This window comes from Myotis myotis, unplaced genomic scaffold (assembly GCF_014108235.1).
Source record: "Myotis myotis isolate mMyoMyo1 unplaced genomic scaffold, mMyoMyo1.p scaffold_m19_p_12, whole genome shotgun sequence".
In the NCBI taxonomy this organism is placed as follows: domain Eukaryota; kingdom Metazoa; phylum Chordata; class Mammalia; order Chiroptera; family Vespertilionidae; genus Myotis; species Myotis myotis.
Window position 1 is genome coordinate 14663308 of NW_023416316.1, and position 23565 is coordinate 14686872.

General features: G+C 39.9%; 2 protein-coding genes across 13 annotated transcripts in view; one reads left to right on the forward strand and one right to left on the reverse strand.

Moving 5' to 3' along the window:
- Nucleotides 1-1877: 1877 nt before the first annotated feature.
- On the reverse strand, nucleotides 1878-23371 carry RBM18 (RNA binding motif protein 18). Of its 3 annotated transcripts, none has more exons than XM_036329921.1 (6): nucleotides 23239-23371; nucleotides 19528-19656; nucleotides 12208-12334; nucleotides 9158-9244; nucleotides 7369-7454; nucleotides 1878-3848 (listed from the first exon to the last, which is right to left on the reverse strand). In XM_036329921.1, exons 2-6 carry the CDS (start codon nucleotides 19638-19640, stop codon nucleotides 3689-3691), a joined length of 573 nt encoding a protein of 190 aa, XP_036185814.1. In that variant the 5' UTR covers nucleotides 19641-19656; nucleotides 23239-23371; the 3' UTR covers nucleotides 1878-3688. The 3 variants fall into 3 exon arrangements, with proteins under 3 accessions (XP_036185814.1, XP_036185815.1, XP_036185816.1); XM_036329922.1 differs by lacking the exon at nucleotides 23239-23371 and adding an exon at nucleotides 22940-23075; XM_036329923.1 differs by lacking the exon at nucleotides 9158-9244.
- Nucleotides 23331-23565, forward strand: part of MRRF (mitochondrial ribosome recycling factor) — a 44562-nt gene continuing 44327 nt past the window's right edge. For 9 of the 10 annotated variants that reach the window (XR_004971168.1, XR_004971169.1, XR_004971170.1 and 6 more), the window contains exon 1: nucleotides 23331-23466. The gene's annotated coding sequence lies outside the window, so the exon portion shown is untranslated. The remainder of the gene's footprint in view (nucleotides 23467-23565) is intronic. The other variant, XM_036329918.1, reaches the window with a different exon arrangement.

The following is a 23565-nucleotide window of genomic DNA, read 5'->3' on the forward strand; positions in this document are numbered from 1 at the left end:
TCATGGTTTGAATTCTGGTCAGGGCACAGGCCCGGGTTGCAGGCTCCATCCCCAATGTGGGGCGTGGAGGAGGCTGCCAATTGATGATTTTCATCATTGATGTTTTTATCTCTCCCTCTCTCTGAAATAAATAAAAACATATAAAAATATTTTTTAAAATGTTAGGGATATACTAGTAACAGTGAATAAAAGTTCCTGCTAACATGGAATTTACATTTTAATGAAAAATATTTAGGGTGGGAGCTTGGGTGAAAAAGGTGAAGGGAGTAAGAAGCACAACTGGTAGTTACAAAGTAGCCAGGAGGATGTAAAACACAGCCTAGGAAATATAGTCAGTAATACTGTAATGACTACGTATGGTGCCATGTGGGTACTTACTTTAGGGGGATCACTTCTTAAATTATATAAATGTCTACTATGCTATATACCTGAAATTAATAAAAATAATATTAAATGTCAACTGCAATTAAAAAAATTGGGTAATGATAAGTATTATTCAGAAAATAAAGAAGGGAAAAAGGATTGGGGAGTAACAGGACTGAGAGTTAAGAAAGGGAGGTCAGGTGGCCTCTTCATCATTGATATTTGCACAGACACATTAACAAATGAGCAGTGGGCTCTGAGGAACAGCTAATGTGAAGGCCTTGTGATAGGAATTCCAACAAGGCCAATGGGACTGGAGCACAGTGCACAAGGGGAATAGCAGAGGGCTCCATGGTCAGACAGGCCATTTAGGCCTTGTAGGTCTTTGGCGTTTATTCCAGGTGTGATGGAAAGCCATTGAGAAGGGAATGACATGCTCAGATTTTCAAGGATTGCTTTGGCTAATGTGTAGAAAACTGACTCAGAGGTGGCACTGGTGGAGGCAGGATAATAGGATGGTACTGCAATGATCCAGATGAGAGATGACAATGGCTTGATGGAGAATGGTAGCGTTGGAGATGGGGAGAAGTGGTTGGATTCAAGACATATTTTGAAGGTAGAGTTTACAGGACTAGATAGAAGCAGGAGAGAAAAAGAAAAATCAAGAATAAAAATGATGGGAGAAGTCCTATTTTAGGAACATGATTACATACCAGTAGTTGACAGTTAATTTATGAGCAAGAACTGATCCTGTTCTTTTACATAGCAATATTACATACGAGATATATTTGCTGACTCAAAAATTGACTGTACCTACCTTAATAGTAAACAACAGGGCTCTTAAGATATTTGGTTTTAAAAAACTTTAGCTGTTGATTTTTTACATGATTTGAAAAATCTTTCATTATGTGGTCCTCTGCCCCAAAATGGACATGCCAATTACAGAAAATCAACTGGTTAGGGTTACATTTTACATTTGATAAAATAGGAGCCGAGATTAAGATAGTTCACATTTCGTCTGAATATTTCCCTCAATTATTCACTCTTATATAAATCAAAATTATAAGTGATGCGATTTTAGCAAAACAGTAAGCCAACAAATAATTTTGAAGTACAGATAGCACTTGTATTTTACAAACCTTTCACTAAACTGCTTCCAGCACATTTATGACACACACATTTCTTCTTTTGAAACTTCTACTTTGAAAAAGGGATTAGCCACAGTATGATGCTTTCAGGGACTTCCAATAACGATTTCTTTTTAAATACATTTGCAGTGAGAACAGCTAGTCTTTTTTCTCATGTCTAACAACAGAATTAGGCAGGTGTAAAGGTGGAGAGAACTGTCTCTGAGGTCGCCGCTAGCCAGCCTTCTGCAGAGAAGGCTCTTAGATACAGCAACCCCCACCCAACCCCTACCTCTCCCTGACACATTGGCCCAAGTTCTGAGGCAAAACAAGCCTACCAGAGAGGTGCAGTCTTTATTCCAGAAAACAGATGAGAGATGACACAACTGCACAGACACTGTCTTCCATTTATTCAGAGGAGTAAGAATTGGTACAAATAATAAACATTGCTTTAAATACAAATAAATAATTCTGGTTTCTAAAGGAAACAGCTCTAGATAATTCAAAGTTAAGTATTTTCTAAGTTCCTATTAAAAATAGAAGACTATTTTGCATTAAGTGAGTTCTACATCACCACAACCCTTTGAGGACTTAAGGATAAAATAGTGAATTCTATACTCTAAGAAGTCACCAGAAAACTGGGAGATGATTCTCCCACCTCTGTAAACTATCCCCCAAATGGAAGGAGAGTTACGTGCATCATAGACAGAGCTAATGAATGCAGAAAGTATTTAATACCTAAAGATATCTAGAAAGATTTACCTTGGGAAAGGTGGTAACAACTTCCCTGAACCAGCTCTGTGAATTCTGAAACCCCACTATGCTGACGTTTTGGTTTAAGTGTCTTAAATTCACTTATGCTCATAGGAAGACTTAAGTTCCTATAGTGAAAGTTTCCTCTCGCTATGAATGACAATGGTAAAAAGTCTGTAATCACTAAGAATGGCACCCTAAGGTGAAATAATGATTTATCTGGTGAAGAGACAACGGTGCTGCCCAATGACACAGTCTGTCCACCTGGCACCAGGATGACCATATCACTGAGAAAAACACACTACCTAACCACACTACCAAATAAACACGATTTATTTTTCTCTCCCTATTGTTATAAGTCATGCAGTCTTTCAAGCCTTTAAAAACCACATAAAACATGAGGTCATTACCATCTTGGTGCCAGAGTAGTGCCTGCTCCACTGTGTCCACTGCTTGTCCCCACCTCACCCCACACAGGCAATCCAATTTCTTCTACTAGACCCCTAGGCAATTATTAATAAATAATGTTTGATAGAGATCAATATAGAAACATTCAGGTTTTCAAATAAATTTTGTTTTCTATTTAGATTGATCATGATACAATTCCAAATAGAACATTCTCATGCCATAAAAACAATCTCATGCAATAAGTGCATTTTAAAAGCCCCATGTTAATAACCAGATTTGTATTATAGAAGGCAGGATTATTTAGATTAAAAAAACGATCGATGATCACTATAGAATAAAAGCTGGATTTTCAAAGAGAACTTCTGTTGTGGTACAATATGCTAAATTTGATTCTATAGTTTTGTTGATGCAAACAATTTTAAGATATACGGCATATTTTGCTAATTGGGATTTTGAAACAAAAAGCATAATTGTTAAGCAGATTACCACAACATTTGCTCAAAGAACCAGCTCCCTTTTGCCAAGAACTTTTCCTTTTTAGTCCACTTGGAGGGATTTCCATAGTAAATTCTAGAACAACAATTCTCAACATGATTCAAAATCTCCCACTTTCCTCCCTGTCTCTTTTATGTTGTAAAGACACTTGAGCCCAGAAAAATGCCCTATTTTTTTTTTAAGACAGACGATAATAAATTTAGTTTCCTGATTTAAATAATAACATTTTTTGTTTGCCTTTCTCTCTGGCACACTATATAGTGTTTCTGGAGTTACAAATCCAAACAAACCAGCCAACTAGAGCATCCCAGTGTTCAAATCACAATTTTGGAAAGAATCCTATTTATTCTGGATGATGCTCAATTCCACACATACTTCAGGGTAGAAACATCCATAGGAACAGCCAAAAATGTTATTTTACCAAACTCTAACATGGGATTATGCTCTGCTGGGGAGTACCAGTCACATCTACAAAGTACAAAGGCAGAGGGTTTCAGGTGTGGAGACCAATTTGCTTTTGCTGCTACAGTGATTCATAACCATCATCTTCGAGATTTCCATGCTGTTCTAGAATAAGGAGTAGTCCTTTTTTTATCTGGTGGCTTAAAGTAGGAATAAACAGGCGCTGCTGGGTACTCGGCATCGGGATTTTCTGCCATCATTTTCAGCTTTGCTTCAATGGCTTTTATCTTTGCAGTGACGCTGGAAAAAGGACAGCAGAGGATCAGAATGGACTTGGGTACATTCAGAAAATACTGTGTATTTCTTCTTCCTTGTACTTCTCATTCATGTTTTAGAAGCAACAATACTCAAATAGGAACATTCAAACACACAAAGAATAACCAATGCTCTCATTTCAGGGACGAGATCTGAACCACCTGTTAAGTTTTTACTTTAAACCCAGACACTGTTAGGAGTACTTTGCATATTGTCACATTTAGTCCAAAGGTACAAACACTGTGTCTTGGCAGCTACTAGGCACTCAGAAATAATTCATATTGGAATTGAAAGCAGGGTCTGGAAGAGATACTTGAGTACCCATGTTTATAACAGCATTATTCAAAATAGTTAGGATACAAAAGTAACCCAAGTATCCATCCATTGATGGATGAACGGATAAGCAAAATATGATTCATAATACATTTTAAAATATTGTTCAGCCTTAAAAAGGAAATTCTGACATATGCTAAAACATGGATGAATCTTGAGGACTTATGCTAAATGAAATAAGCCAGACACAACAAGATAAATGCTGTATGATTCTAGTTAATATGAGATACTTTAATACATTTAGAGACAGAAAGTAGAATGGTGGTTGCCAGGGGTTGTTGTATAGAGTTTCAATTTTACAAGATGAAAAGAATTATGGAGGTGGATGGTAGTGATGGTTGCACAGTAATATAAATGTATTTAAACACTACTAAACTGTACACTTAAAATTTGAAAAAAATAATTCATGTATAATTGAAAGCAACATTGTAAGGTAGGTTACAGCCTTATTTTTGTACAGAAAGGTTAACTTACTCAATGTTAGACATAGCCAGTAAGTGGTATTGGTTGAGATTTGACTTCAAAGTCCATTCTAGTAACTATTACATTGTATCACCTTTTGAATCACCTTTTGAATCACTGAATAATAATGGCAAAAAAAAAAAAAAAAATCCTGGAAATTCTATGAAGTTTCTTTTTAATGACAAATGTTTGTTTATAAAGGCTATCATTTACAGAGTGCTTATAATGAGCCAGGCATTGTGCCCACATTTTATAGATAAAGAATCAAGTGCAGAAAGGTAGTGATTTGCCCAGGTTCACACAGCTAACAAATTACAGAGTTGAGATTCAAGCCCAATTTGTTTATCAAAGTCCTTGCTTTTCCCCTGCATCAGGCTGGGAGCTGAGCAGCCCCATATTAGAGAGAAGAGGTGAGGGGACATTGTGGAAGTTGTAAGGAAGTCCATTCTGATCAAGGTCATGGCAATCCTTGGATCAGAATGCACTCAGGCAGTGGATGTGTTTTAGCTCTGGCTCCCTTTATTTTCCATTCTTGCTGCTGTTCATGGTAACAGTCAGGGAGAGAAGCGTAGAAGGAAATGTACACATGGCCTTTTAGATGTCCTCAAAGGTGTGCACTGCTGCACACGCTCACACCTCACATGAGCAATGTGAATGAAAATGTTATATTACCAAGATGCATTCTGCCTCCGCTGTCATGAGTGGGACAGTGGGACATTGATGTTGTATGAGTCACACGGAAACAACCTTCTCTGATTAGGTAAAGATGTTAATACAGTGGTTCTCAACCTGTGGGCCGCGACCCCTTTGGCAGTCCAATGACCCTTTCACAGGGGTCGCCTAAGACCATCCTGCATATCAGATATTTACATTATGATTCATAACAGTAGCAACATTACAGTTATGAAGTAGCAACGAAAATAATTTTATGGTTGGGTCACAACATGAGGAACTGTATTTAAAGGGCCAGAAGGTTGAGAATCACTTTGTTAACAGAAAGATGTAAGCTGAGGTTCTCTGGGTTAAAAAAATGAATGGAAAACACTAGGTTATCTATTAAAAAGTGAAAACACTGAAAAAAAGAAACTAAAGACATGTTCACTGTAATATGAAGATCACCCAGCAAAAAAGGAGAAATCCTTTTCCTACAGGGTTAGATTTATGAAAACCTCCACAGACACCGATCTGTAATTAAAGAGGCTCAATCTTAGTGGGAATATAGCATAGTGGATATAAGTTCCTAGTGAACCTATTGATTTCATTATACTTTTTTAAATTTCTGAAAGTACAAAACAATAAAGCAGCACAAAATTAAGAAATACCAATAATATTAAACTTGTATTAGTAACACAAAAAGTTAATTTACCAATTTTATTCCTCCTGAAAACATTTCAGGATCACCTTCACTTTAATGAGATGCTTGCAAATCTGCTTTGTTTGGTGTAGATGACACAAAAGACAGGCTTTTTGTGTCTGTTTTCTCTTTGGCTCTCTATCCAAATAGGCATTGCTCTCCTGACTTTATGACTGAATACTGGTTTCTAATCCTTGTAAAATGCTGACACTTCTTCACATATCTTCTTCTCTTCCCCTGGAACAGGCTTGAGAACTGTATTCCTGCAGTTACAGCTGGAGTTTCTCTGAAGTAACTAAAATACTGAATTTTGAAGTCCAGTAAAACTGGCATTAAATGTGACCCTGCTATTTGCTACCGGCTGATCTTGGCCAAGATATTTTACCTTTTTAAGCTTCACTTTCCTCTTACGTAAAATGTGCATAAGAGTACTTTTACCAGAATTTTATAATTACATGACATATGGCATGTAAAGTGTTTAGCATAGCACCTGCTTCATAGTAAGCTCAATAAATCTTGGCTATTGCTATTGTTAATATATCTCCCTAGGCCAGTGGTTGGCAAACTCATTAGTCAACAGAGCCAAATATCAACAGTACGACGATTGAAATTTATTTTGAGAGCCAAATTTTTTAAACTTAAACTATATAGGTAGGTACATTGTTATTAACTTAATTAGGGTACTCGGAAGGCTTAGGAAGAGCCACACTCAAGGGGCCAAAGAGCCGCATGTGGCTCACGAGCTGCAGTTTGCTGACCACGGCCCTAGGCTACAATGCAAAAAACCAAACATACCCCCAAAACTCTACTTCTGCTCAGCTATCCATTTAACTTCCCCTTTCTCAACCCAGCCCTTAGTTCCTTTTGTTCTGAATTAAATCCAAAGATGTAACTGACAATTTATACATACTAGTACCAAAACTGTTATAGTGGCTGAGATGGTATACAGAATTAAAGTGCTGCAAAGTAAAATATTGTATAACGAACTCACAGTTAGGGAGGAATTAGTGTGTAATGACAAAGGCCAAAGAGACACAGGCCTTATTAAAATGCTTATTTTTAAGGTAAAAACTGTGTCTGATTTATCTCTGTATTCCCAGTGCCAAGCACAATGGCTGGTATGTGGTAGGTATACCCAGCTTTTTGTGAATGAATTCTATTTATAGGGGGATGGAAGAGAGGAAATGTATACATTCTGGAGTTTAACTGAACACATTCTCTGAACATGTCAAACATTAGTAGATTCTATTCTAGATTTAAAGTCTGAAGAGTTACTAGAGCATGGATAAAGGTTTGGAATGAAGAAATGGCTCAAGCTCTTGAGTAACTGTGTTTTTCTATAGTACACCATCTTACCTTAGGTTAGATTGAGTGGGCTCAGTGCTAGAGGATGGCTCAAGGCTGATTGGAAGGATCTTATCATTCTTGTTATGATCATACCTCTAGAAGTAAGAAAAACAGAAATTACTTCCTGTGCAAAAACCAGCCCTTTAACTGCAGAGCATGGGTCTATATACTTCAACCCTACCAGGATTTCATCAGCACATTTCTAGACAATTTTAGGACAGCTTTACATTTAGAATTAATGCAAAACTCCACACAATTTTGGCTTAAAGCTATACATTTAGAAAAAAGAAGTTTAGAAGAAGCCTCCCACCAACCATTAGTTCTCCTTATCTGGTAGGGAAAGAATTTCTAGTTTCAAATTCACGGGTGGCACAGGTACACGGCAGGATTGCCCTTACATTCTTATTTTAATGGTCACATATCACCTTTTACCATATTTATTTTACTTCATCCAAAACACTTAAAAATTTTGCTAGATTTTTGCCAAGTACCAAGCATAACATTCAACTCTTAACAGGCCTGAGTGGAGAAGAAAAATAGTAATAGCTTTCAGCCACTGATACAGAAAACATTCTCCAGATTCTCCAGGAAAAGAACAGTTTAATTTGATGTGAGAAATTATATACTTCTTGTAAAAAGTAAAAATAATATGACAGAGCAATCAGGATCCTCTGGTCAAAAGACCTGTAGGAGAAGGGAAGTACGAGGCACAGAGAGTCTCAAATGAAAGAAGGAATGAAGAATGGTTTCTCTTGCGTGCCTTTTCAGTGAGATGCAGAATGAGAAAATGACAGCCAGTCTGGCAAATGAGACTGGATTTTCTTTTGAGTAAAAAAGTCTTTGGTAATTTTCCTCATTTCTATTTTCCAGGTAGTGAGCCCTGGAAGCTGAGAAGACTCTGTGGCTGACCACCTGAAACACAGGATCCAAAGTGTCTGAGCTCTGTTTTCCAGCTTGGACACTGAGCTCAAATGTTTAATTTCTGACTCTTCCAGGAAGCCTGTTGGGTGGAGTCTCTGATCAAAAACCCATGCTCATATAGCTAAAGACTGAAGCTTCAGTTTTAACGGCCACAAATCTTTTTGTAGGTCTCCCAATCTCACTGCAGAAGGAAGGGAATCAACTCCTGGGGTTACTCCAGTCCCTGTACTTCACCACCTCTTTCAGTTTCCCCAGCCAGGACAGAAAGCCATTCATTTTTAAAAATGGTCATAGCTTTTCCAGTGCGCTCTCCCAAGAGACCTCCTACAAGACGAATAAGGCAGTGTGCCACTTCTCAGGCCTTGAAGACAATACAGACCCTGCAAAGTACCAAAAATAACTCTCAAAATATCTGGTGTAATGAGATGCCAGTGTTTTAAGCACTCATGCAAACTACCCACTTCTCAAGCATTTAGAATAAACATATTCAAACTCTTCACAGACTTGAGAGGCTGGGGAGAGTCTAATAATGCCTAAAGCAACTAATTTTAAAAATAAATACATTTTTTTTCTTCCAAAGAACCACCCCACCAAAAAAAATGATAGAGGTCTGAGTATACACATCAGCCACATGGAAAAATCAATCAAAAACAGAATCTGTGGGTATGTGGAGAGAAACAATGAAGGAACTTAATCCCTCTTGAGATGCTTCTCAAAAGAAAAATCTGGCAACACACATGGTAAATACAAGTAGGAGATCAGAGTATGGCTGTTCCAGATGTGAAGAGACTGGGACGCAAATGGGTAAGTGGACAATTGTCTTTCGGAAGACTCATTAGGATGAGCTGAAGCTGCCTTTCCAGCGTCTCACACTTACCTTGACTTGAGCATGGGCCCATCGCACCACCAGCTTCTTAGACAGAGCCAGCTTGCCATTGAGACACTGGATGGCTTGTTCTGCTTCCTGTCCAGGAAAGGGCCTACAGTTAGTCAACAAGTCAAATGGCCGACAAGCTACATGTATTCACAAGGGCCTCGTTAGCTTTGATGGCTGAATTTCTAACCACACCACTTTTGGTAAACAATTGGCAAAAAGTTTACAAAGAAAAAAAGCAAAATAATAAAAAGGGTATGAGCTTTTTAGTCAAACAAAAATTTAAGTGGCTCTGTCACTTACTGGCAGTTTAGTGTTTGGCAGGTCACTTATAAATCATCTCTCTGAATATTAGCTTTTTCACCTGTAAAATATGGAGGATACATACTCCTCGATGGTTTGTGAGGAGTAAAAGAGTACATGGAAAGCATGGAGCATGTGGGAAGCACTCAACCAACATTAGCTGACAGTATTGTTATTAGGTGATACCTTCCTACCTACTTCTGTTAGTCAGGGTAGCACTTACTGTGTCAAGAACTAGTATTCCCCCCAGGAACCCTGGAACTGTATCCTGGACTAGGGCTCATACTCCCTGGATCCTAAGTGAGAAACAGTAATGGCCTCAAAGGATATGGGAGTGAAGAAAACTAAGCCGGAAAAAGCAAGAGTAAGTCAAAGAGACTGTGAGCAAGGTATCTGTGAGCCAATCTATGCACCTGGCTTTCCAAACCAGAAGTCCCTTGACCTTTTCCCTATCAGACACAGGAGCAACCAGGCTGAAAGGAATTCCTGAAGCTGGATAACAGGCACTCTAGGACATTCCCAGGAAGCCTGGCTGTACTTTTCCATCCTGCTGAGCCTTCTCTGCTCTGTGTGTATCCACAAGGCATTCGGCCAAGAGGAACCATGTTCACTGAGGGTGAAGAAGCCCTTAAGGAACAAAGAAAAGAAACAGGGACAATCTATTTGTGACCTCAGGCATTCCAGTCTGGTTTTACTGGTGGTTGCTTTATTCCTCTGGAGCTTACCAGTATGACCTTCAACAAATACTTATTGAGTACTCACTATGTGTCAGATATTAAATAGTCACTGGCTTCCTTGCCTCACTACAGCACGTAAAGTTAAAGGGATGAATAAGAGGGACATTTTATTCTCCTTTTAAGTTTCATTTAGTCAATTAGAATTTACATGGCACTCTCTATTAATTCTGTAGCATCAACACTAATAAGATGCCAGCAGTGACAAATGCTTCAAGAAATAATTTCCTATCTCTATACCTTGTTTCAAAGTTCTTGCAGTCAACATTACTGTTAAATGTCAACTATGTTTTCCTATGCACCTTCATCTAGTCTCTCAACTTCCTATAAGGTAAGAAGGGTGTAGGTTTTTAATCCCCATTTTTAGATGAAAACTGAGGCCAAAGAGGTTAAGAGACTTGTCCAAAGTTAATAAATAAAAGAGCCAGAATAGAAGATAGGCTTTGTGACTTCTAGTCCAGCAAGACCACAGATTTTAGTTGTCTGTTAAGAATTGTCATCACGCTCTATCATTGGGGAAAAATAAAGTATTTACAAATGCTAACCATATCAGGCATTCTTTCAGTTTCCCCAAAACTTGAACAATTAGAGCAGCAATGTATCACTTATTGCCTATCAGAGCTGCAAAAAAAAAAAAAATCCCCAGTACGGGGCAGGACAATGACATCTCAACACATACTGACACATCGTTTCTTGACAACAATCTGGCAGTTGTATTATGAAAAATATGCATGGCCTTTGTTGAGGCCACTCCATTTTCCTGAGTGCAGTAGATATGCATGGTTAGAGTTGCAAACGTATTCACTACTGCACTGTTTACACTTGTGAATAACTAGGGAGAACCTAAATAGCTAACAGTTAGTCAAATACCATATGTTCATATAATGAAATATTATGCAGTCATCAAACATCCTGTTGATTAGCTTTTAAACTGAGGTCTGCTACATGTAATAAAATGTATAAATATTAAAGATACAGATCAATGAATTTTTACATATTTAAATCTATACCAGTGAAACCACATTATGATACAGAATGTTTTCTTGCTGTGTATTAGGTGACAGAAAAAAAATTTAGTATACTTTGAGTGCCAAAGAGGATCATATGATCCTATTCATGTATTATAAGCCATATATGCGTGTATGTATAAAGTCTTCCAGGGTTGTTGTTTTGTTTGTGGGAATGTGAAGAAAGAAGAAGAAACTAAGAGACACACAACTAAAAATTAACTGATTATTTCTGGATATCTGGCTGATAAATTAAGCCACGTACCTACTGGGTATATTTTCATCTATAATAAGCATGCTTTACTTTTATAATAAGAAAAACATCCAAATACAATTATTAATAAAACAATAACTAGACAATGTTCTCACATAAAACTAATAAAGTTACAGAGAGTACTGAGCAGTGTCTCTATATTTAATAACATTCAAATTCAAGTTCTTTATCAATGCGTATCCATCCCAAGGACAAAATTTTAATACAAGATACATGTATATATCATGATTGAGGCTGGATGTTTTCTTCCTTTAGATATATATTCAAATTTGTATGCATTTATTTGGAGACATTCAGAAGAAGGGTAAATTTTTAAGAAATTGAAAGAAAAAAGCATTTGTGGGTGGCTCACCACAGACAGGGAGGGCTTTTGTACCACAGGACAAAACTACTGAAAGAGGAGGCGGCTTTGTTGGTCAGCCACTAAAGGCAAAAACAAAGCAGACGAGGGAAGAGGATGTCCATTTGCTTCATGTGGGCATCCCAAAGCATTTGGTCAGAAAAGTAGGTCAGCCAGCCACCTTTGTCCGAAAGCCTAGGGAGGGTAAATTTTGGAAGCTATTCACTAATTCTTTCGTTTACCAAGGACCTCCTTTAAGACTCAGAGCAAGGCACACAGGCATTAATCAGACTTGGCTCCTGCCCGCAAGGAACTGCTATTCTAGCAGTTAAAAGACATGCACAAATACTTATGGGAGAGTCTAAGTACCGTGAAAGGGGAAGCAGTCCAATTACCTGCTTGGTTTCAAAGTTAACGAAACAGTACCCTCTGGGCTGTCCCTCCAAAGCACCTGACTTGTGGAAAAGGAAGTCGAACTGCTTTACCGTGCCAAACTTCTGGAGGAGCTTCAGGAGGTGGTATCTGTGGGGAAAGCACAGTCCATGAGTACTCTCAGGGAAATCTGTTGGCCAATGAGCCTGAGTATGAGATAAAAGCAAGAGATAATTTACTCCAGGGATAACATCTCACGCCCCCGCCCCCTGCCTTCCTCCAAACTGCTCTGTTAGTCTATTTGGCAAACAGAGTTGTTTGCCTCTATTTGGAATGGGAACGAGAATTGTCATGGCTATGCATCTGCCCAGCACAAAACTACCAAACAAAAAACCACACCTAACAAACAGCTGTCTGGCCCACAAGCACCATTTGTTTTTCTTTTGGAGAAAAGCTCAAAAATAGTGTCAATTTATTTATTTTTAACTTCTTGGCAATGAAATAATATTTGTGAATAACCACAACTCCATCAGAAACACACACACTCCAAAACACACACACACACTCCAAAAGTCAAAAATAAAGTAACACATACACAATCACACAAATAAGTAATCCAGAAAGACTTCCCTATTAGATTGTAGCATTAACCCCACACTGCGCTTGTGAGAAACTGCCCCAAACCAAGCCACAGCTAGTGGCACTTCCATTATTAAGTGCTTGAGTTTCAATCTCTGATGTGACTGAACGCCAGGACAATGTGGAACCACAATGTGACTGAAGCTGGTCTCACACAGGACAGGGAACCTGGCCAGTTCCATCCAGCTGTGGGTAACTAACAAGCCTGTTTCTTAACACAGTTTAGACTCTGGAGCATGGTTGAATAAAACATATAGCTGGCCAGGGAAGAAATTTATTCCAAGCTTTTGCTTGCCACTCTGCCCTTCACCCTCTTCTTGGATTCCTTTCTCTAAAACTTATTTGGTTTCTATAGAGCTTTTAAGTTATTCAAACAGATGTGGCCTTAACAGGTTGCTGTGGCCAATCTCAATTCCGACTTCCTGTCATCTGATGCAAGGGTGAGACAAACCAACAGCTCTCCCGTTTCCTTTTCCTTTGGCCTTCCTCCTGGCATCCTCCACACTATTCAAATGGAGTCAAGGCTTTCTCTAAACAATGCTGTCCCTGTGATACTAAAAAGGTATCAGCCCACATGCTAAATCTGTTATTACTGGGAATTCGACCCCACAGGGAGTCAGTAAAGCTGTCCTTACAGCCACATTTATATTCACATTGTTTTCTAGGAGAAACTCATCAAGATTTTATTCTTGACTAAGAATCTCCTTTGGGAGGCAGAAAGATAGGAACTGGATCATAAGCTCTACTGAATTTGACACTAACACACATTGACAAGCAAGCCCATTATCCTGGATCAGGTGCCTGACAAAGTAGAGAAAGGAAGACACAATACAGGTCTTTTACTGGGGCAGGATGCAAGGATCCCAAGGTATCCTGTGGATATTCATCTGGTCTTTAGACCTATTTTGAAAGAAAAAACAACCTTCTCGTTTCTAAACTCTCAACTCCCATCAGGAGACCTCAACTGTGAGTGAGAATTTAGGAGGTGATTCATCAGGGGAAAGGGAGACACCTCAGCACACATGTCTGGTTTACTTGATTTTTGTAACAGCAAGAGTGACCCTCTGAGCAGACAGATAGGCTACAAGAGTCTCCCTCAACGTCTCTCTCTAATTCACAGCTGCATTTCCCACTTAGTATATCCATTCAAACCATAACACTGCACCAGTTGCTATGAATGGCGGGTCAAACCTGTTTTGTTTTTTTTAAACAATCTAAAGGACTCTGTGGGCTGGTCATCTTTTCATTAGCTCTATTCTGCTTAATAGCCGGAAGGTAAGACGATCGGCATTTCCTAGGAAATGAATTTTAATTTACTCAGGAAAAAAAAAAAAGCCGGCAGATTATTCTTTGAAAAGCTAACAAATACGTTTTGCCCGAGAAGCCCGACCTTAAGATTCCAGGAACATCTGCTTAGGTCTGTGTCTTTCAACTTCTCCAGGATTTCTTTTCTTGTTTGATAATTTCTTGAAATTATCGGAACACCGAAACAAAAGGAATGAAATGTTTACTATTTTGCTTCCTGGAGATGGGGACTGCAAGCTCTGATAGTGAAAAAAGCCTGAAGACTCTTGCTTTCACATCTGCAAGCACTTTCATCTGCTGCTAAAGAATGGGAGATCTCACTACTCACCAGAGCCTTGCTTCCCCGCTGCAGGAAATGTGGGCCCTGCAGGCTTCTGGAGCTAGAGAATTACTACACCAGCAACTTAAATCAGTGTGTTGTTGTTTTTTGTAATGGGTCTTTAAATGGCATTCCTGCCTAATGGCAAATAAGTAATTAATCTATACAAATGTTAAAGCAAACAACTACTATGTGTCAAAAACTGTATTGGGCTCTTGGACTATCCCGATGAGTACAACTAGGTCCTTGCCTGCAAGGACTTCACATTCTGGTTAGAAGAGGGAGATATGTAATCAATTACAGTGTCATGCTTGCACATACAGGTAAGCATAAAGATGAAGAGGACCATTGTGCAGGGAAAGTAGTGGTCAGTGAATGCTAAGTACACAGATAGATAGGTGACAAAATGTCTGATCGATTGAAAGAGAGTTGGGGAGGCACTAAGAGATGAGGCTGCAAGGCAGGAAGGAACAGGTCATGAAACATGTTGTGTGCTTAGTGAGGGAATTTTAATTTGATGCTGAAGGCAATGGGAAGCAACAAAATGACATTTAAGATGATATTTAGTGCACAATTTGTTTCAAAGGAAAATTTCTTTCTAAACTTATAGAAACTGTTATGTGGCAGGTCTTCATGTTCTATGCTTTGTATGTAATAGACTGGTCTTACTGTGTTCCAAATTTAAGTAAGCAAACAGTAAAGACTGCTTCATAATGCATTTATTTTTCCTTGCATTCTAGTTTATCTGTGAAAGTCTGTATCAGAACGACATTTCCACCTGGATGACTCTCCACTGCTTTCAAGTTTACTTACTCTACCCCAAACTGACCTCTTCCCCTCCACAAACTTTTGCCTCTTCCCAGCTATCCCAGGGGTCAGTGTGGACAAGATTCTTTTACATTTCTCAGGCAAGAAACATTAGGATCATCTTCAACTCTCCACTCCTCTTCAATCACTTTTTCTTCATCTGATTCACCACTGGCCTCCAAGTTCACTGTCTCTATCTAGGGGATATTAATGGCAGACCTGTAGCTAAACTTCATCATTAGCCTTGCCCCTCCAATTCATCCTTCATACTAATTTTCCTATTAAAACACTAGAGGCCCGATGCACGATATTCGTGCAAGAGTAGGCCTTCCTTCCCCGGCTGCTGGCACCGGCTTCCCTCTGGCACCTGGGACTCAGGCTTCCCTCGCAGCCCTGGCTTCATCCGGAAGGATGGAAGGACGTCTGGTCTAATTAGCATATTATGCTTTTATTATTATAGATCATTTTCATGATATCAGTCTCTTGCTAAACACCCACAATGCGTCTCTTCTACATGAAATTCAATCGGGTGTGAATTAACTTTTAAAGACAAATATTTTCACTATCATTTAGTATTCAACCTCTCCTTTAGTAAAAAGGTCTTCATGAGCCCAGCCAGTATGGCTCAGTGGTTGCGCATCGACCTACGAACCAGGAGGTTCCATTTGATGCCTGGGTTGCTGGCTCCATCCCCAGTAGGGGGCATGCAGGAGGAAGCCAACTGATTCTCTCTCATCATTTATATTTCCATCTCTCCCTCTCCTTTCCTCTCTCTGAAATCAATAAGAACATTTTTTTGTTTAAATAAAAAAAGGTCTTCCGGATATTCTGCTCACACAACAATCTTATTCCTGCCTTTATTTATGATTCATTATTCATTTAGAATGCTCCTTCTTAGAGAATTTCTCCTGGCTTTATTCCTGTTCATACTTCTTATGCACAATGCTGTGGCTATTAATTTGGCCTTCTACACAGCACATTTAATATTTGAAAAAGAAAGCAGTATTAACCCTTCAGAGGAAACCACAGTGTGGAAAATAGACAATATCTAAAGACATGAACTTTTCAGTTTTTCTGTTGAAGATACTAGTAATACACACACACACACACACACACGCACACACACACATCTAGTATTTATTTATTTTTAAAATCTTTGTTGTTGAAAGTATTACATATGTCCTTCCTCCCCCTCACCCCCTTAATGATATTTAGAGGTGTTGTTTTATAGTTAGATTTGAGTCCCATAATTTAAAAGAAGTCCTTACATTTTAAAATTTAGACTAGGATACTTTAGGTTATAACTATTCAATTATGTGAACTATTACCTATTTGTGCAAAGAGCACTAAATCAGGCTGTGGGAAACTGAGTCAACTCACTTAACTCTTCCTATAAAAGAGGGAAAATATCTGTTCCACTGGCTTCACAAGGTTGTCACACTCTTAAATAAGATGAACTAATGCAATATTAGAGCTAGAAAAATGTTCAGATCATTTAGTTGAATATTCTCTTTATAGGTAAGAAATTTTAAGTATAATGTAATTGAAAGGAATCAGAATATAGTAGAAAGAACATGAGTTTGGAATCTGCTACCTCCATAAATAAGAGTATGTCATCATTCCTCTAAATCCAAATCCCTAAGATCTGTTTAGTCATTTGGATATTCCTGGCCTCTAGCATGGCCCTAAAATGGGCAGTTTTGCAACCACAAAGTGAACACAAATAACGAGCAGCAGAATATTAGAGTGCTGGACAGTTCATTAGGAATGCATATACTGTTGAGAGGAGAGCCTGACTCCGATTAATAACTAACAAGCACATGCACATACAATTACTACTAATAATTGTGCGGTAAAGTTTTTAACTGTTGCTGATTTACATATTTCTGTAACTATTCATGACAGCAAATACTATAATTTGTCTCCTAATAAGAGGTAAAAAGCATTTCTATAGGAGGGGTATTCAGATAGTTTATAGAAGAGATCAGGAGGAGGGATGGTAAAGAGTATGAATATACAGAATCAAGAGAGATAAGAATGGTTTTGTTGAATGGAAAACAGGCAAGAACTAGTACCAATCTGTTGGTGGGTGTCAATTTCATTACGAAAACCGGAGGTGCTCTGCAAACTTCTGGCAAGTCATTAGAAGTTTAGAGATTTGGATTCAAACAATACCCTCTGAGATTGAAGTATAAGCCAGGCACCACAGGTCACATAAGTTTTATCATGTAATCCTTCCAATGTTTGGGAATGACTGTATTTTAATAACTAGTCTAGGCTATTACCTACATTGAGAGGAACAGGATCCAGAAGTTTCTCTGCTTCAAACACTTGGAAGGAAATCACATATTCCTACAAGATTAGACCTATCATACTAAAATGTTAGTTTTCTTTGTTATAATTAATTTAATTAAATAGGTAATATTAAGTATTTCAAGCTAATCATAGGCTATGATTGGTAGCTATGTCTTTAAAAAAATTGATTACTATTTAATCAATTGGCTTAACAGAGAAAATGCTTTAAAATGAGGAGTCCATAGAGGAAGAAGAGTGAAAATGATCTCTGGTGATACAGAAGCGGGAAGCCACAGGTAGAAGGCCCGACCTGCAGGTTAGGACTTGCCCCCCACTTCTGGCCTGACGTAAAAGAGCAGAGGCACCAGAGGGAAAGTTTTGATTCAGTGTTGTTAACGCTGTAACTGAAGAAAACATTCATAGACTCCAACTTACGACATAAACCGAGGTGGCAGGTGCCCACTTGAACCTTCCTGACAAGCAGCAGGACACACTTAGAACAAGGGTCTCATTACAGGGAATTGCAGCCAAAACAATGAACAGTTTCCACACTCCAGATTTCCACTCAGACAAGCAGGGGTAGGAATGGAAACCATTCTTGGGAGTGTCCCCTCACAAGCTTGGGTTTTAGATGAGGGAAAGTTTTTCTGATCAACACACATTAACTGAGAGGCTGGGCAGATTCACACATTCATCCTCAAAGCCATGAGCCATAAAGAGAACCAAAATCAAAGCACAGTCTATATTTCAGGGCCCCCATGACCATGGTCACATAATATGGGGCAACACAACCTTAAATACCATCATAATTTCCAGAGGGACCGAACAGTATCTACATTTAGCTGATTTGAGCTTGAGCAGGTTTAAGGAACTAAATTTTCTGTCATGATATGTTAGTTTACATCCCTTTTCCTGTCTCTTAATCTCAACCCTTAAATGTACCTCCTCTCTTTCCAGACTCTGAAGGTTCCGCTGTCTCTTCTCCCCTTCCTTTTAACATTATTACAAAGGGAGTAACTACTAGGACTGATGAAATCTTCCACGTTTACTTTAAGCACTGACCCCATCTGGCTCAATCCACTCACCCGCTACCAACCACCACCCTGAACAACTGGGAGAAGGAAAAACATCTCCATTCTCTTTGCTCAGAAATTCCTTTCCACTATAATGTCCACAGCGGGAAGAGTGGGGAGTCAGGACAATTCAATTACTTTTCTGACTGTGGTGGGCAAGGCACTTCCATCTCTTGGGGCCTCTACTGTGGGTTAAGAGAACTGGACATATCAGAGATTTTCAAATGGTCCTCATGGAGTCCAATAAGTGATTGCTAAAGACAGGGTGGGAGTTACCAAAGGCTGTGAGTGCGCCTCTTCCCCTCCTTTAATCAGAGCAGCTCTGAGCTTTTACTTTATATATATGTTCTCATTACTTTAAGACAAGGTTCCTCAGATTTTAAGAGTTGGAAAATGGCTTAGCATAGGGCACTTGGCACACAGTAGGCACTCAAATCATTTAATGAATGAAAACCAAAGGGACTGAGGTGATCTCTAAGATCCCTTCCAGCTCTGACCTCCCATGGCTGTTTAACATGAATTAAAGTCAAATGCTGCCCCTCTACCTGCCTATGAATATACTGAGACTTCTGCTTGTTCCTTCATTTTGAGGAAATCATGCCCAAAGCTGATTCTAGAAAATAATTTCCTGATCATGGGTACAAGGATTCAAATAGTTGATCTCTGGCAAGTAGAAAAAAGAATATAGTTTAAAGGCTATCCAAGTCTATGTCTTTGCAGTAGAAGAGTCCAAATGTAAGAAAAATACCAAAATAACAGGCTAATAATAACATCACATCTCCTTTAAAGACAACTGAAACGTAAGTAAAAGGGCCAAAATATATCCTACATCCTAAAAAATTCTTCTGAATACCACTGCAGACATCCCCGTTTCTAGGCAATGAATCAAGATGACTTTGACTTACTCTGTGATTTTGGGGTCCAGGTTGCCAATCCATAACCGATGCCCTTCCTGTAGGGAACCCTCTGACAGGATGGATGCGTTCTCCAGGGGAAGAGTTTTGGTTTCTGCTTCCATCAATCTCTATTAAATACTAAAGGAAATGCGAACATTCAGACAGCAGAAGAGCAACACTGTGTGAACATGAGACTTCAAATTCAGTTCAACAAACATTTATTCAAGGAGGGAATGCCCTGGGCAATCCTTCAAAGGCCTCAGTTCTTCCACAACCAGGGCCCCAGCACCAGTTCCCTTGGGACAGCTCCTCTGGCAGCCAGAAAGTAAAAGCTCCCATTTAAGGTGAAAGGGGTGTGGTTCTGTGTGTAGAAACTCAAGTTTTCCTCTTCTGAAGCCAGAGGCTGACTGGGCAGGAGGCCAAAGTCTCTCTTACTACACGATACTCCAGTTTAACAATTATCACCCAAAGTAAGCCTTGGAAACCACCAGAAAGAAAGTTAATGACACTGAAGAAGATGGGTAAGGCGGAGCAACAGTATACCTCTTCCTCGTGAAAGAGGCAATACAGGAAATTAAAGGCCACAGATTTTGGAGTTAGAACTGAGTTTGCAAGCAGGTTATGTGACTTGATAAATTACCTAAACATTATAGGCCTCCTTTTCCTCATTTATATAAATGGAAAGAACAGTTCTTATCTTACAGAGCCATTGGGAAGATTAAAGGCAGTGCATGAAAAAAATCATTAAATGCTACATCTGACAACAGTAAATAATCAATAAATATTAGCTATTATCATGTTTAATATTTTGAGAGGCTGGGAAGATGAGATGAACTTCCTCCTTAGTTAGTCCATTTCTACTATTTACTAGTTTTGTAACGTTGGGCAAATTATTTAACCACCCTGTGCCTCAGTTTCCCCATCTGTAAAATGGGAATACCCCATAAGAGTTGTGAAGACTTACTGAGTTAATACTCTTAAAGCACCTAACAAGCTTTCAATTAATGTTAGCTTAAATTATTACTAGTCTTAGTTCCTGAAATGTCTCATCTCATAGACAAAAAAGGAAAGTGAGGATTATGATGGCTACAGTAGTATATAGAGCAAAAACCCGGTGTCAGGAGACTAGGTTTCAAATTTTGGCATTTCGACTGGAAGTCACTTCTCCCTAAGTTTCAGTTTCCTCATTTCTACATAATAAACCTTGCCCTGCTTATACCTTAAGGTTGTTGTGAGGACAAAGATGAGATGCCAGATATAAAATACAGCATTCATGAAAATATAATGCAGCGAAGAGATAAAAGGGCTGGGAAGTTGGCAGGCTGTGCCAGACTTCAGAACTCCCTGCTACAGAAACGTGTCCTATATAACCAGAAGGGCCTCAAGAGGTTGGTGCGGCAGGAACTGTTTAATAACAACATTGCCATTACCTCTTACCATCTCAGTACAGCCTATAAAGTCTAGCACACAGTAGCCCCTAGATCAGTGATGGTGAACCTTTTGAGCTCGGCGTGTCAGCATTTTGAAAAACCCTAACTTAACTCTGGTGCCGTGTCACATATAGAAATTTTTTGATATTTGCAACCATAGTAAAACAAAGATTTATTTTTTTAAAATATATTTTATTGATTTTTTTTTTACAGAGAGAGAGAGGGATAGAAAGTTAGAACCATCGATGGGAGAGAAACATCGATCAGCTGCCTCCTGTACACCTCCTACTGGGGATGTGCCTGCAACCAAGGTACATGCCCTTGACCGGAATCGAACCTGGGACCCTTCAGTCTGCAGGCCGACGCTCTATCCACTGAGCCAAACTGGTTAGGGCAAGATTTATATTTTTGATATTTATTTTATATATTTAAATGCCATTTAACAAAGAAAAATCAACCAAAAAAAATGAGTTCGCATGTCACCTCTGACACGCGTGTCATAGGTTTGCCATCACTGCCCTAGATAATTGTTTGTTGGCTGTGTTTATCTATTCCCACAAAAGGGTATCCTTCTGCTTTTCCCACTCACATGTTCAATCTGTTTGGCAATGTGCGACAAGCAACCACTAACTGCTAACCCCGGGATATGTGCAGAAAATAAAGACATGAATAACCCATAGCTCTTGCTCTTACCTCCTGTGAGGAAGGTGAGACAGACATAAACAGAATCCCAGGAGTAAAAATAGGAAGAGAAACATTTTGTCTTCTCCCTACTTTCCTTCCTTTCCTCCTACTTTCTTAAAGATCATTCATTCAAAGAAAATTTACTGAGGTTCTATTTTCCAGGTATTGTTTAGATCAGTGATGGCGAACCTATGACACGTGTGTCAGAGGTGACATGCGAACTCATTTTTTTGGTTGATTTTTCTTTGTTAAATGGCATTTGAATATATAAAATTAATATCAAAAATATAAGTCTTTGTTTTACTATGGTTGCAAGTATCAAAAAATTTCTATATGTGACACAGCACCAGAGTTAAGTTAGGGTTTTTCAAAATGCTGACACACCGAGCTCAAAAGGTTCGCCATCACTGGTTTAGGTCCTGGGGACAGGGCAGTGAATAAGTAAGTACCCCCAGGGTACTAATATTTGGAAGAGGGGCAGGACACAAAAAAAGCAAAATAAATAAGATGTAATTCGTGATAAGTGCTGCAAACACAACGAAGCAAGGTGACTGGAAAGAATACTGAGGTTGGACTTCTTTGGAACTATCGAAAAGGCCTCTAAAGGAGATATTTGAGATGGAACTTGAATAACAGGACCTTCTGATTGTCTCATGTCTAAAAACAGAAATGGTACCAATAGCTTCTTAGTATCACAGGAGGGTACCATCTTTAGCAGGAAGAGCACAGGAAATGGGCCCCCCAAAATCTGCATTCAACTCCTGTTTTTTTGCACCCCATGACTGTATGACTTTAGTGAGTCATGATCCCTTCTCCCCCTTACGTGTCCTCGCCTCAGAAAAGCTCTTTCTAATGGAGGGAGCTCCCTGTTGGTCTCTATCACAGCCACCTTTTCCTTTCCACACAATACTGATTCATTTTCTGTGATTTACTGTTTTACCGCCCGTTTCCCTCACTAGAATGGAAGCTACTAGAGGGCAGGGCTTTGCCTATTTTGATCATGGTTCCATCCCCAGCGGCTCGAGGCCAGGGCTCAATATTTACTGCATGAATGAACGAAGCAGGCCACTTTTCCACACGCAGCCTCAGTTCCTCCCTTCTTCCTAGAATGGGCACCATTATCCCTCTCTCTGGGTCGTTAGGAGGCTAAAACAAGACAGTGTCGGTGACAGCTCAGCACAGCGCTTTTTGAGAAATGATGAAGTGTAACGAGAAATCAAGATGGCCCGAGGCTTTCAAAACCCTTTGACTTTGCAACAGCGACAACACTTAGATTGTTAACAGGGCTGACAAGCACGCTTTTTCACCTCTCCTCCCAGCGGAGCTGCAACAGCGCTGGAAGCCAGGAATAGTCACTTGGGGGAAATGAAGTGCAGAGAAGCAGAGGCACTCGTTCCTAAGGGCTGTTAACGGCGGAGTCCCACGTGGAACCCCGGCTTCCCGACCCAGGCCTCGAATTCCCAGAGGCGGCGGGTCACCACTCGGGTTGTTATTTCCGGGCCAGCGGCGGGACAATCCGGGGCGGGGCCTGAGAAGCGTCTTCTCCGGCCGCCTCCCCAGGGAGGCCCGCCGGGGCCGGGGCTGTGGTGCAGGGGCCCGGACTCACCTCCTGGCCTCGGCGTCTTCCCCTCGGCTCATGCCCCTAGAGCAGGTCCCCACCCCGCGGCCCACCGCGCTCCAGACGCCTCCGTCTCGACGTTACCAGCCGCCAGGCCGCGGGTGACGCACTACGCCTGCGCCGCCGCCCCGCCCCGCCCCGTGACGTCACGACGCCAGCGCCGCCGCCGTCGCCGAGGTCGCCGGCGTCTTTTCCTAATAGCCTGGGTGATAGCTGGTGAGTGGTCTCGGCGCGGCCTGGAGGCGCGCGCGGGCTCCCGGTGCCAGAGATCTCTACCCCAGGACTTCTTAGGGACCGTAGGGGGCCTGATCGTGG

What these genes read in the sequence shown, in the direction of transcription:
- RBM18 (XM_036329921.1), bottom strand. Translation starts at nt 19,640, where the DNA reads ATGGAAGCAGAAACCAAAACTCTTCCCCTGGAGAACGCATCCATCCTG. An exon ending in CTGGACCCCAAAATCACAGA is followed by an intron (nt 12,335 to 19,527) that starts GTAAGTCAAAGT and finishes CTTTCCCCACAG; the next exon opens with ATACCACCTCCTGAAGCTCC. An exon ending in CCCACTCAATCTAACCTAAG is followed by an intron (nt 3,849 to 7,368) that starts GTAAGATGGTGT and finishes TCCTTTTTCCAG; the next exon opens with CGTCACTGCAAAGATAAAAG.